At 31.7% G+C, this 15429-nt stretch overlaps 1 protein-coding gene across 2 annotated transcripts in view; it reads right to left on the bottom strand.

The window, feature by feature from the left end:
* The window catches only part of LOC135129954 (torso-like protein), a 43400-nt gene that overhangs the window by 1767 nt on the left and 26204 nt on the right, over positions 1–15429 (bottom strand). For both annotated transcript variants that reach the window (XM_064057226.1, XM_064057232.1), the window contains exon 2: positions 10772–11428. In XM_064057226.1, the coding sequence (XP_063913296.1) occupies positions 10772–11410 (639 nt within the window). In that variant the 5' untranslated portion in view covers positions 11411–11428. The remainder of the gene's footprint in view (positions 1–10771; positions 11429–15429) is intronic.

Here is a 15429-nt window from a genome sequence, read left to right as displayed (position 1 = left end):
ATGTTAGTGGAGGTGGGAAAATCTATGCAAAATTTAAGGTGATTTGAAATATTTGACCGGTTTCATGCCTTTGCCATACGTTGTATGTTGTTTCTATATTTATTGTAAAAGTACTTATTATTCACTAAAGTTGATTTATACAACTCAAGATAAAAAAAAAATATTTTACTTTTTCAGTAATCTGTACATGCTTAAAGCTAAAATTAAGGGTTAAAGTGAAGTTAAGGAAATATCCGTTTCAAGTGGGTGTACTCGATCAAATTTCGAGATTATATCACCAGTTTTTTGGAGGAGATGAATTAACAAAATTTTGTTAATCACTAAATCAATTTAAGTTGAAGTTTTATTATTTTTTTAAAAAGAAGTACATTATATAATTTCTTAAATAAATTGGAAATTATGACTCTGCTAATTTTTCAGGATAAAAACTAGGTATTATAATTAATATTTAGGTACAAATAAAAAAAAGTACGACAGAGAGTCAGAAACGGGAAATCAACACTTTCGTTTTCTAGAAGCTGTCTTGCCGCATATCAATAAATATAAATGTTGCAGGATCAAAGACGGGTCCTTGCGGGAATGTCAAGTCGAGATACGAAAAATTAATATGTTTGACGTTATGAGTATGACCACTATAAAATTACATAAATATAAATATTTATAAAAGTGGTCATAAAGACATTGGCCCCCTTTTTACTAAACCACAGATAAAATACTACATAGATTATGTAACTCCTATGGTACAAGAAAACCTTTTTGTACCATGGTAACTACCCCGAATTTAAATAGTGCAGTCATTTGTAGTGCAAAGTATCACCACATTAACAAAAGCAAAAAGTTTTAGAAAAGATTTATTACCATATAGATATCTATACTTTGACCAGAACTCTTGTGCGGCGTCTATTGACTTCAACTAATTTTTATGAGGGCTAACTAAAGACCCTTGTAAATTTGCCGCAGTCGAGATGGCTGGGAGGGGATTTCTCGAGATAGACTGTAATGAAAATTTTACTGCCATCTGTATTACTCAATACAGAGGTCGGGGTAAGTAGAAAAATTTACAACAGTGGTTGGTTAAGCCCTCATAAGAATTAGTGGAAAAGAATTAGACGCCTGAGGCAGACTCCTCATAAGAGTTCTGGTCAAAGTATATTATGAATTTGCTCCTAATCTCATGATATTTTAGTAAAATTAAAAAAATTATGAAATATCGTATTTTGTTACGACAAAAAGCAGTTTGTAACTATAACTCATACTATGTGAAATCTGTTGTATAACTTATATACTGTTTTTTTGTTCATTCAAGTTCCATTGATTAAGTGTATCAAAAAATATAAATATTTTTTAAATCATAAGAAAACTGCATCATTAATTTGCAGATATTTTGACATCTGTTAACAAATAAAGTATCCATTTTTTCTCAGCTCTACTGATGTATGATGCAATAAAATGATTATTTAAGTGCATTTACAACAACGATATAATAATTTACTAATCAGTAATGAGTTCACAGTAAAAGTGTGAAAATATTTAAATAGCACACTCTAAACATATTTTTTTTTTGAGATAGTGGAAAATCAAAAGACCAGTCCATTGTAATTATAACAGCAGATGCTGACTAATTTAGATAATGCAGTGTAAATCATGCATTCAAAATTAACTTCACCTGCTACAGAGCAACTAAAACAAAGCCACTATTATTGTCGAACAATTCGCTGTAAGTCAGCAAAACAAGATTATCTATCCATTTCATTTATGCGCTCTCGTAACAGTAGATAATTTTGTAATGACAGTGTAATATAAAATAAGATGCCTTAATTGAGTTTAGGTAATTTTGTTTTCAAAGAAAACGTTAATCGTGTTTTAGACATTATAAAACTTACAATTAGTGACAGTTTGTAATATTTTTAGCAAATTTAGCTAAAATGTAAAAAATTATACAACAATAAATTAACTTAAAATAAAGTCAATAATATATAGCGGCTTCCTTTTTAGAGTAAATATTTTAAGTCACTATTAATAAACTGGCTTTAACCAATATTTTATAATATCGCTTCTATATATATTTTTTTGTTTTTATTTTTAGTACGACGACTTCAGTAAATCATTGCCTTGTCACGATACAAATATTTTTTTTTACAAGGATGGAGTTGTATCCTTCTACTTGGTCACTTCAGTCACGTTTTGCCAAAATGAACACTTGAGATTTGCGAGATTTATTTATTTTTTTCTAACGATAAATATAATTAAAAAAAAATAGGAATTGCCGCATGTACCTATTCACAGAATATTTGTTCTTAACCTCCGATGGAGTGTCGTTTAAAAATCTTTTACACTTAAAAAAAATCCCGAAAACAGAAAACAAGCTACGGCATACCATTATTATTAAAGCATGTGCTATTGACAGTTTCAAAATTATTTGAATTATGTATTTTATCTGACAGAGTCTGTGTACGTTTATATGTATATAATGCATTAAAAATAGGGCTTTAAAGAAAAGGGAACAATGATCGCAAATTTTTTCATTAAGTTTATTAAAAACAGAATTCAACTTTCTTCTAACATTAATCCCGAGTACGTACTTTGGAAGATCATCCTAACGACTAATTTTAATTCTCTTCAGCGTAAGATCATTCATTTCATTCAGACCGACTAAAATCAACCACTGAAATGGAGGCAGGGTGAGTGGGCGGGGCTAATTATCTGTTTTGTTATACTAAATATTTGCTATAAAATTTATTTCTTATTTCGTGCACTTGACCTGACTTGACCTAACATGACTGACCTGTCCTGAACTCACTATTGTCTTAACGAAACCAATTTTAAACATTTCTGTGAACATATGAAAACCACAAAGTACATCTTTAAAACAGCTGTACTTTCTGAAACAAAAACTAATAATAACTCCCTTTTTTATCTATAAAAATTTCAAACCGAGCTATTTTGACAGAACTGTAAAATTACCATTTTTCAATTGGCGATTTTGGAAAAATGGTAGAAAATGTCTTCAGCCAATTTTCGAAAATGGTTGAAAAATTGTTGAAAATGTCAAAATTTAGCGGATGGAAAAGTTGTCCAAACATTCTCAAAAAAATCTGGAATGTAGATTTTAATGTGGTGATCCGAGAGTTATAACGGATGATTAGAAATCTTCGGAAAATTCGGATTAAAAATGAATTTCAAATGTTTTTAGCTAATTTTCGAAAAAGGTTAAAGAATGGTCGAAAATATCAAAACCAGTGCTAGCGCCCACCCTCTTTCGATTTTCTTATAGTGTATGTCTTTGCCAAAATGAGTCTTACTTTAACAAGTACTAACCCTTTAGGAAAATAAAGAGCGATTGGGCGGCCCTAGTACTTGCCAAGATAAGACTGATATTGCCATATAACATACCCTTAAGAAAATAAAGGGCGGGTGGGCGGGGCTAGTACTTTCCAGGATAAAACTGATTTTGCCAAATGATATACCCTCTATCTTTTATTTTCTTAGAGGGTATGTCATTTGGCAAAATTAGTCTTATCTTGGTAAGTACAGCCCAATACACTTGCCCTTCATTTTCTTAGAGAGTAGGTCATTTGCCAAATTTTATTATCTTCCATGCGATTTTAAACCAACGGTATAGGGAGATGTCACATGTTTTTTTGTCTGTAGTTATCAATACATTTAATGGACCGTTTTCAAGATAATCGATGTTTTGTTATTTATTTTTCAGATTATACCCTATCTAACTAGAGAATTTGTCTAATTAGATTCCTACAATAATTTTTTGAGTTTCGTCGCCTTCTTTCAGGCGATATAAATAAATATATTGAATTTTATATTTATAATACAAAACAAATTGTAACGTTACATTGTTTCCAAAGTTGGACACAATTATACAAACCGTTTCTGAAATCAATTGTAAAATCTGTTTATACAATCGTTTTTTAAAAACATCTTGCATCCGCACTTCTAAAAATAAAAGCCTGTGTTACTAAATCACAAACAGCGGCACATCTCTGGGCGTATTTATTTAATAACATTTTCAGTTGAATAGATAAATTTTAGTTAAAGTTCTGGAATTCGTGAGTAATGATAAGAGTTTCGAGCATGTTTACATAAATTGCAAACTTTGATGCTAAACTATAATTTTAAAGTACACCTAAAACTTCAAAGTAATAGCTTGGATATTTTTTACCTGTCCAATAAAACTGCCAACACACAACAGAAGGATGGAATGCCAAACCCACATTTTTTTGTTCAACAAAAAAATCGAAAAATTAGTTGTATATCGGTTTAAAACTTTTTTATTGTATGGCATGTAATAAGAAAAGAAACTCCTAACAATATCCTATGTACATTTTGGATGTTCACTTATTTCATAAGCACTAAATATTTTAACGAATACCAGAAAATGTATCCTTTTGTTTTGTGGAAATACGTGGCCTATCATTTGGTATAATTATATACATTTTTTGTTTGTTACTGTAGTTAAAATATATATAGAGCGTTTCATTTCAACTGATCAAAAATAGTTCAGAACTATTTCTCTAGCTATCATTATTTTTGAATACTGTTGTAAAACAGTATTTTATATAAGAATTTATAAAAAAAAATGTTTTCTAATGTCTTATAAATTTTTAATGATTTCCGGAAATAATAGTAAGTTAAACAGTCAGTAAAATATGGTATTTTACAAGATCAACGTTTGATGTAATTATCAATATTTTGAAAAAATTTTGTAGTTAAATTTATGGTAGTTATAATTAATCGGAGAAGTGTTTGTGCTTATTTAATGTCAAAGTTTGTACGATGATTATGCTGAATTGCAGCGAAATTTCCTTTCATACTAGTAACTGGCCTGTTGTTTGCCGGGTGTTGTTAAAAAAAAAATCACTTTTAATAGTGAAAAATTTACAAAAATTGGTAAAACAAGGAAATAAACTAAAATTTGTGTTACTCTAACAGTTCTTTCATTTCCTATTAAAAACTGCAAGTGAACATAATTTTAAATAATTGAAAACAGTTTAGAAGTTATTAAAAAAAAACAGACCTGGACCTTTCACCAAGTATCTAAGAATTACAATTTCCGTTAATAATAATTAAAAATCGAACAAAATATTTTCGAAAAAGTGTTTTTATTAGAGTCAATCATCACTGTAACTTATTTTGTTAATCAATTTAAGCGGTACCTACTACATATATAGTATTATATGTATTCTAATGTATTATAAGTGACTCAGCATTGTTGCGGTTCTGTGGAGCTAAATGGTAAACCCAAAAAAATGTCTTGCACACAATCTGAACTTTTTTTTTTTCTAAAATGCTTTATTTTCTTGATTAGGCGATGGAAATTTGCATCTTATTGCAATATGCGGATATAGTGCACACCCGAGTGCAAAGCTCGAACTTTCCAAAATTAGAAAAAGTGCCCGTAGTTAATAAACTGAAGATCTCTCTACCGAAATGGCAATACTGTCCTGCTGCAATATCAACTTTTTATTCTGTAAAAACAGTAGTTGCTTGTCTTCCGCGTATTGCTCAGTCAAGGTACGAATTCGATTTTAAGATCTTAAGCGATACTAATAAATATGCTTACTTAGTAATAAACTTGCTGCGATTTTTCAACCAATTAAATCTTTGGAAACAAAATCTATTATATACAGGGTGTCTCTTTTATTTGATGCAACCCCTGTAACTTTTTTATTTTTAAACATAGACCTGTAGCAAATTTGTATCATTTTAAAAGATCTATGTGATGCCAACCTCACATTTTTATTATCACTTCCGGTAGAACCGGAAATAACGTTAACTTTATTTTTTTAAAACACTATATATTTTTTCACAAATGTAAATATTGATTTTTTGTAAAAATCAAAACCAACCAATATTCTAAAATCAATACAAAAAGTCATTCAATAAAATAGACGAAAAATTCATTCTTATTTATGATAATCTATTAGTTTGAAAAATTGACACTCATGTCATTTATTCACATAAGTGGTCTTTTAAGATGATACAAATTTGCTCAAATAAAAGAAACACGTCGTATAATTCAAATATTGATATATTTATTCTTCAAAACGTGTGGTTCTTAGGTTACGAGGAATCAGTACGTAACAATTTATATGAATTCAGTAACCAATTTAAACTAACGAAAGAAAGTGTGTTGCATCCAACTACCAAAATCAATAGCAGGTTTTTTATTTCTTAAAATTTTGCCGACGTTATAATCACTATTGTTCATTTCCGACCTTGATAATCCGGTTGTTTCTGTGGCTGCAAAATTTCCATTTTAAATAGAAAAGCTTTTTTGCTACTAGTAGATCCTTAATCAAAACGCCATATGGCTAGTCTGAAATTTTATTTAATTCAATGACGAAAACCTCAGATCAGAATTAATTAGCATTACTTTGCTCCCATAAATCAAGTTACGTCAGCGCGACATTTCTAGTACAGAAAGATGTTACCAAATTAATCTAGTTTAGCAATTACAAAATAATTTCAGTTAATTTAGATTCCACTTGTTATTACCTGGGAACCCGGAGTTCCCGCATTTTAATTTCCGGGACTGAGCAGAATAAAAGATTTCATTATTGAATAGTGTGACTTTATTTCATCCTAATTAATGTGCCAGGTATTTCGAATCACGAAGTAACGGCAGGAATTTTTTTCTTTAATTCAATTATATCTGGCTTAAAAACAGTTTAAATCGATTAGTCTAGCGTGACGCGACGACGACCGTGAATTTCGGCCTAATGTGTGTCTAATTGTTGTCTTGATTCGTTTGGATATTGAACTCTTATATAAGCCTTGATAAAAACAATACCAGTAGTGGCTTGAGAAAAATTAGTTTTGAATGGTTATTGGAGCTTTAAATGTGCATTATGCAACGATCCAACCTACATTCGCTTGAAATTGTTATTTGCTAATTGCTTTCTTAATCTTGAGAACAGTGGCGTAGCTACCGGCAGGGTGACAGGGTGTCACTAAGACTAGAATACTCTTTTTTGGATACGATTCACAGTTTTTGTTATTTGTATTTACATCTTTTTGTGAGTTTAAAACGCTATAACAAACGTTTTTAGGAAAATATTTTTTACTTTGTACAGGGAATTATTTTAATTGTTACTTTTTTAATTATATTTAAATATACCTTATAAAATTTGTATGTAACACATCCACTCATATTCAGAATTCCCCGGTTAAATTTGCCGTACAAGCGTATTCATACTTGACTGATTCCCTTGATGCAAATGTTACAAATAAAGCAGAATTGCATGCTGATTTTGTTTTTATTTCCCAAATTGCTCAAGTTCCAGACTACTACGTAACTGCTATATTTGGAACATTCTTTTGTTAAAATTCAAAATGGATGCATTTTAGTCAAATGTATTACGTTATTGTAAAGATCTTAGGATTTTAACTCCAAATGCTTGCTTGCCCAGTCAGTAATATTTAGTAAAAAACTGCTCATACAAGGAAAAATTAATTTTTAATTGTGGTCTTTTCATATGTTTAAAACACTTTAAAATACATCAGGAAATTCCATTTAGTAGGTTCCAGGTTAAAATCACTCGGACATGTATTCTTTTAGAGTAGCGTCAAACACTTTAAATTTTATTTAATAAAAAATATTAAAAATAGGTGTCCTAAAAACTTAATTAGTATTCAAATTCAAGGACTTTGTAAATATTTATAGGTGATTATTATTCCGTTCGCCTTAATTTTTTTGTCGTTGCCTGTGGTGGTTTCATTAAAGCTTTGTCAATGATCAAAAGAATAGTAAACATCCTAAAAATAAATTTACTGAAATACAGGTTTAAAAGAAGTGCATATGTTTCAATACTTCAAAAGTTAGTGAAAAACGTCAAAAAATATAATTAGATTTTAGATTATTGCATCTATTGCATTCGTCAAGATTTTTTATAGCGTAGAATATAAAAAAATATGTATTTTAAGAACTGCGTGGTGGTAAAATATGTAAAACAGTTAGCGCTCTAACGTTTGCGGTTTGGGGAGTTACTTTGCTAATTTTCATGTTAATCGTAAAATACCCGTCGTCCAAAGAATTGTGCATTTTTTTCAATTCGATTCCATTTTTTAGCGTTAGAAGAAAAAGACGTATATTTCTTTATGTTTAATTAATTATTTATTACACTGAAACAAATGGAAGACCTCCTTCTTGTAATAAAACAAACCTTAGATTCTAGGTTCGCATTTTGGCAATAATTTTGAATAAATTATTCGAAAGAATTCGATTATTAGCACGTTCAGATTAAAGCTTGAGCGGTTAAAAAGAAAATGAAATGTGATTGATTTTGTCTGTTCAACGCAAAGGAGAGGACTGACTAATGAATTAACCACAGTCAGTTTTTTTTTAATTTGAGCAACATTTATTCGGTAAAATTGTAAGATGACGGACAAATTTTGTTTAACGATTTACCATTCTTCCAGTAATCTTAAAATATTTGCAAGATTTCACAGTATTCGGTTTTTGCAATTTCAAAGTTAAATTATTGTAAAATAAAATTTTAATTTTTTTTACAAAATTCTGGATGCCTAGGGTAAAAATTCAATTAATAAATCACACATGCAGGAGTATGTAATTCTATCAAATTTAAAGAAAAATTCGGCAAAATTGTAAACTGACGTCATCGCTTTTTGGGAGTCCATAAACGAAAAAATTTTGATCAACGATTTACCGTGCTTATGATAACCTTAAATCGTTTGCAAGATTTCAGAGCATTCGGTTTTGCAGTTTTGAAATTAAATTGTAAAATTTTGATTTTTTCCAAAAATTTAGATGTCTGGGCTAAAAACCTTAGCTTACGCTCAGGAAGTAAAACCATCAAAACCAATATTTGGAAAAATATGTCCTTGCAAACGTAGTGATTTATCTTCCCTATTTTATTGAGCAGGTAGGTACAATATAAATACTCTAAAAAAATATCACATATGGTATTTTTCTTATTTTATGTATTTTAAGAGATGGTACTTTGAATTTTATTTTTAATTGTCGATTTTGTCTTTTTGACTTACCAAATAAACTGAATTGAAGAAATAATGTGAACTCTCAAAGCATTTATATTTTCATGGGTTTCCGAGAAAAAATTCTGTTAACTCTTATAGATAAAGACGCGGAAAATAGTTTTTACGACATAGCTGGGAAACCTTTTACTTCCTCGGCGATATTGTAATAGAGTAATTTTAACGAATATTTAATTTCATGTTTTCTTGTTGTGTCATCTTGTGTAGGTAAACCAAAATGAGGGTTTCCCGTTTCCTACTCCTTCGAACAATTAATGACGTCACCTTAACATTTTGTTGATTAAAGGTCGCTTTTCATTTGCTGTCTTGAGTGTTAAATCAAATAATACTAGTATTGTAAAATAAATTTTAGACGCGAAATCAAGTCTGTATTTAAAGTCAGATATTTATATTATCCAACATTCTTCCAAGTTCATAAGATATAAAATTTTTGATATCCGATTCAATAACACGTGTGCAATAAATATTATAATCTACATGAAACTGGAAAAAACAGATAGAAGTACTTATTATTCTGTGTAAAATGTGTCTCAATAGGGGTAAGAAGTCTGCATATTTTTCGCCACTTCCGATGTATTCGCGGTGAAGTCCTCTGAGACAAAACTGGATTAACTTGTCTTCCTTGGTTGTACAGATCGTTGAATTTGAATTTAATTCGGATAAAACATAATTTTGACGGAATAAAAAAAGTACTAAAGTGCAAGGTTTTATGTAATAACCTACTATTAAATCATTCTTTCATCGTTAATGTGCTGCTTTCTGTTTGTGGAAATTTTTAAAATAATTTACATTAATAACGATTTTTGCTAATGATTTTAAATTTAAAAATACTTGTACAGGTTTGTTATAAATTAATTGCTCCAACTGATTGGTTTTAATAATATATAAACCATAAATAGTATAATACTATAAATTTTAGCCACGTAAATTAATCGTGTAAAATGTTTAAGTTTTACAACAAATTTTATGCATTTTACCTATATTATTATTAAGTACAAAAAAGCATTTGATGGTTGGAGATATTTCTGAACAAAATATCTGTGGTGTAAGTTGCAAGTTAAAAGCTAGAATGCTAACGTCTTCTGTGTAATAAGAGGGTGCTTATCAGAACACTACAGACGCTCACTACAGTTTGGTTTACACAAAGGCATTAAACATGATATTTACATGTGAAAATTGGTCGATATTATAGCCTGCTAACTATGTCGTGAGTAGTAATCCTCATAAAATTCTCATTGCCTAGTTTCCAGAAAACATTGGTATAGAATAATCTAGCTAGAGTCTTAAGCATTAATCCTAACGACATACTCACACAGATTACTGTTTTGAAATGTTGCTCAAGAAGTACATCTGTCGTATTTTCGCTTGCAAAAGAATACAGTGAACATTTTCGATTAAGACCAAGTTACCTTAAACAACCTGCTATAAGACTGTAAGATACAAATAATATTGTTGCAAAGAGATTACTTACCTAGATTTTTAATTGCTACAGTTTTTCAAGTTATTGTCGTTTGACTTGGTCTTATGAAAAAAAATTACTGTAATATTTTATGCGATAAAAGTGATTGTAACATATTTGTGTAGATGTATTTTGATGAAAGACATATGCTATCTCGAGCCCTCCCTTTCCCTGTCTTATATTTATCAACAGGGATGGGTTAAGGTGCGCTATGATTGATGTCTCCCAGTGCTACAACTTGTAGCTGTGCCATTACCTAAGAAACCTTAAAATGACTGATACCTGATATAGAGCATTCCCCGTAACGTAGGACTCTATATAGTGCGATCCATACTTCCTAATGAACCGAATCACACTACTCACATCACCAACTTGTATCTTGTCAATTTCCCGCGCGACCGCGTCCACCAAGTTCACATTATTCGGAACAGTACTCAACTTGACACTGTCCCTAAACCTCGACAGTCTCACCAGCACGTAACAGTGTTCTTTATGCACGAACGAGGAGTTGATCCCCAGGTTTCTGGCCACCGCCTCCGCCGACCAGCTGCCGGTGAAGGCCCTCCACGGCTTGTCCAGACGCTCGAAGCTGAAATCCCTGAAGTAAGCTTGAACCAGCTGCTTGATGTTGTCGCAGAACTCCATATGGAAGTCCCCGGCGAAGATGCGGCGCTGCCTCTTGGGCACCTTGGTCGGGTGCACCACGTGCCGATCCAGCCCGTCGAAGACGTCGATCGTCGGCTCCCGGAAGAGGAAGTCGGAGTCGTTGCGCGGCACGACTTTCATGCTGAGGCTGAGGTAGCCGTAGCGCGTGAAGATGTCGATGGAGCGGCCGGCGCGCAGCTGGGTGTCCTCTTGGACGTCGTCCCCGTAGGCAGAGAGCGCGGTCAGCAGCACGAGCAGCTGCGCTCGGCCCCACATTCTCGCCGCGACTGACACCTGAAACAGAGAATATCGTGCACAAGGTGAGTCCTTGGGTGCGCGCGCGGTATCACATAATTGGAGGCCTAATTGCGCCCCCTGAGTGCAACTGGGGCCGAGGTTCGCGAGACGGTTGTTCACCCGGGACGAGATGGGATGGTATGCGCCCATGCGGTGGAATCCCGTCGAGCAGGATCGATCAGAGCGGGTCAGCACCAGGTGCATGGGCATTACGCGAGGCCTTCATACTCCAAGGAAGCGAATGATTGAGGTGCGGGTCATCTCCGAGATTACGGCTCGGTGGTGGACTTGATTGTTGCGTGACATGCGACCGCGGACAAGAATACGCAGTAGTTCTGAATTTCAAGCAAATTTTTTATCTTGACTGACATTGAACCATCACAGATATAACCAAGGATAAACGCAAGTGTAATTTCACTATTAATATATAGGATTTTTCATCTTCTTCATGCCCTTCTTTCAACTATATGTACAAAATCATTCAAATTCGGAACACGTAGGTATGCAAAAAATTTCACACCAATTGACTTATCAAAATTATTACCTTAAAATTTTGGCAATAGAGACTCTACAACATAAAGTCCTCTTGCGAAATGTAAAACGGATTGTACTATTTGGTTTTACCGGAGGTCGAGATAACTTTCGTTTCTTTAAAAGGAATGTCCTTCTTTTTAATTTTTTGAAAAAGTATTGTTTCCACAATATGATAAAATTTTCGACTAAATTTCGAATTTAAAGTTATTATTTAACACTGGTTGAAGTAACTGGAACTATAGAAATATGATTGGAATGTTTCTTATGTTTCTTTTTTCGCCCAATAAAAATTAGTTACATGGTAATTTCTGAGCATTGTTGAGAAAGAATTATCCAACTCTGTGAAGTGGAAACTTTTGTTGTATAACCTCACATCATTTTTAGTTTACTAAGACCAGTTTTACACAAAACTCAATTAAATATTTGATTGCGACTAAATTTTTAACACGGCGTTAAAGTACCACGTGACCGAATCTACGCCAATCAGACGTCGCTAAACGCCTCGTTAAATGCGTGATTAACTTAATCTCATTTAAAATACTGTATAAACTGGCCCTAAATAAGTATAATTAAAATAAAAAACTTTTTATTTAAAATGTATTAAAAAAGGCGTTTCTATTAAAATAAGTTGTCTTTCATTTCCTAGAAATTGGTTGTTTTAGGAAATGAGACTAAGTTTATATTGTTCTACGAGCCCAAGTCAATCCACCACCTGTTGAACGCAGTGTAAAAAAACAAATACCTTCATTAGATAGTTTAATTATTCTGAGATTAACACAACGTTGAGAGCATCTTGTCACGGATTGTCAATTTGAAGTTTAAAAATGAAAAGAAATTGTCAATGAAAATGAAATGAAACAGCTCTGCATTGCAATGTTAAGAATTAAAAAATGCGTAGGACGGCATTTGATCATTGTGTTTTCTATATTAACTACACAAATAAAAATTAACAGAGATTTTCAACAGTGGAGGTGAAACATACTGTATATTATTTAATTACGCTTATAGCATTACTAAATCAATTAAACTGTTATTATGTTAATACTTATTTTGAGTTAAAATGCGATGTTGACAAATATATTTCGCGCTCAAAATTGAAAACTTAATTTTCTAGCAAAGTATTTTAAATATGTCATGACAAACAATCGGAATAACACTTGCGGCGCAAATATTTTTTAGATTCGAAACAAGTTTCGTACACAAGGGAAGGTATTATTTGAAGGTTAGCACCGTAGACAATTTAATTTCGTTCCGTTGAAGATTGAAGTAGCTGACTAGCTATTAGTATTACACTTAAACAGGGGCTCGAGTTTAATGCGAAGGCATAAAGGAAATTTCGCTGACGAAAATTTTACTATTCTTCTTTGAAAAGTACACGTAACTGTTAAATTACTGTCCGTTTTGTATCAAAGAAATGGTGGCATACAACAATTAGACCGCTTTGACTTAGACCGGCTATGAAACTACGGACCTTTGCAGAACATTAAAACGCTAAAATCCCATGTAGTCTACTAAAACTTATCGATTTTGTTTCTGGGAGAAATCCTGTGGGGTTTTCGAAGCATTTCCAACTCAGCTTTTCTAGAAATTAAACTCAGTTTGATGGTCGTAATCTTATAATGTGCTTTGTTGCAAGGAATACATCGAATACCAAGTTGATTCTATTGCATATTTTCTAAAATGCATTTTATAGAATTAAGTCTTAGCAAATAAGTCTCTTAACAATTTATTTATTAAATTTTGAATTAGTACTTGGTGTTTCCATTATTAACACAGTAGGGTGAAGTCGAGAACAAAAGTTTAAAAAAGTCTATAACTATTTATGTATTTTTCTCTTATAGTGTAATGTTTTAATCTTGAAAGGCGCCGTAACCAACGAATCTTATTAGAAAAGTTTAATTTTAACTCGTAAAAAATTAAACGTGTTCTGTTCAGTGCTTCTTTTCTATTTAAATTATTTAGGGTCGAGTGCACCGCATAATTTTAATTTATCGATCGATTGTGAGTGCATGGTAGATTTGATTTTTACTTAAAACCGCCAGTATCTGGTATGCAAACTGCCAATCATTTTTTATTACCTTTTTACACCGTCTGAAAAACCAGCTACCTCATAAAATTAGATAACTTTTCAAACAACCTACGACACGATAAAATTCTGACAAACTTTTGATATAGTTTGACCAACCTACCTTATCGCCGGTATAATTATTATGTGTTGATTTGATACGCAGACCTTTGTTTTTGGGTCAGACGTTTCCATAATAAGTAAATAAATAATAAAAATAACATGCTATTTCAAATGAGATAAATTAGGCATTAATAGCAAAATAGATAGTTGGTAAATAAAATTAATTGTGTTGTACCTTGAATAAATAGAATAATAGACCAGCTCATTACACAAATCTTCTCTAAAAGTGGTGAGTGCTAATTTTAGCAACGAAAATTGCGGTGCTCCATTCAGTTGCCTAGATTTTATTAGTGTAATTAAGAATTAGTTTCTCTACTCGCTTTATACAAATAAATATTTCTAAGTCCTAATTAAGCTTCGTTATTATATTGCTAATATATTCATTCTCTTTTATATTACTTTCTGTAATTACGTGCATATGTACCGATTGAAAGTAACTGAACTATAATGATTACTTGATTGTTTGTTTTATGTTTCAATTTTATTAAATGCCTATTTAAAAATAAATTAAAGAAGAAGTCGTAGCCAGATAAAATGCGACAAGGTTAGTGTAATTATAATTGATTTAAAGCGTTTTACAGCGACATTTTTGAAAAAAAAAAACATAACTAATGTTAATACATGTCCCGAATTCAAAATGTAACATTACCGTGTGCACATACATATATGGAAATATCTTTAGAATGTAGAACACCGATAATTCTGAACGCTGTGGTAAGCTAAACTTTGTCGAGACAAATTAAAACCTAAAAAAAGATAATAAAGAAAATACAAGACAGACATAATTAACTTACTTCTGTTATGTAAACATGTAATTGTAGATACTCTACAACTGATTAATTAATCACCAGCACCACTCTTATTTCTGCTATGAGAATAATTACCTAATCTTCATATTACTTGACAATGTACGGCGTCTTACAAATAATTCATTGAAAAAAGTAGTTTTCTGGCAGGTGACCATGACAAAACCTTGCCGACACACTAACAGATGCATGAGATAATACTTAAAACCATTATTTATAATCGTATAATTATGGTAAACGACTAGCAATTTACTTAAAAGACACTGAAAGTATTCAAATTTGATTCTTGTGGTGTACGTAATTTTGCGATAAGGAGGTCATAGTTGACAAAATTATCATAGTTTAATAAGTTGTATATCACGAATGCCAAATTTTAAGTGTCTACAATATTTAGTTTCTGTTTCTATATCGCCGCATCATTTTTTGAAGATTTCGATTGTATCGAGTGTTCGACGTTGCAAGATTTTTTA

Source organism: Zophobas morio, unplaced genomic scaffold (genome assembly GCF_036711695.1).
Source record: "Zophobas morio isolate AGI-343-1 ecotype UQ-CSIRO unplaced genomic scaffold, CSIRO_AGI_Zmor_V1 ptg000002l, whole genome shotgun sequence".
Classification (NCBI taxonomy): Eukaryota; Metazoa; Arthropoda; class Insecta; order Coleoptera; family Tenebrionidae; genus Zophobas; species Zophobas morio.
This window is presented reverse-complemented; position numbering and strand designations above follow the sequence as displayed.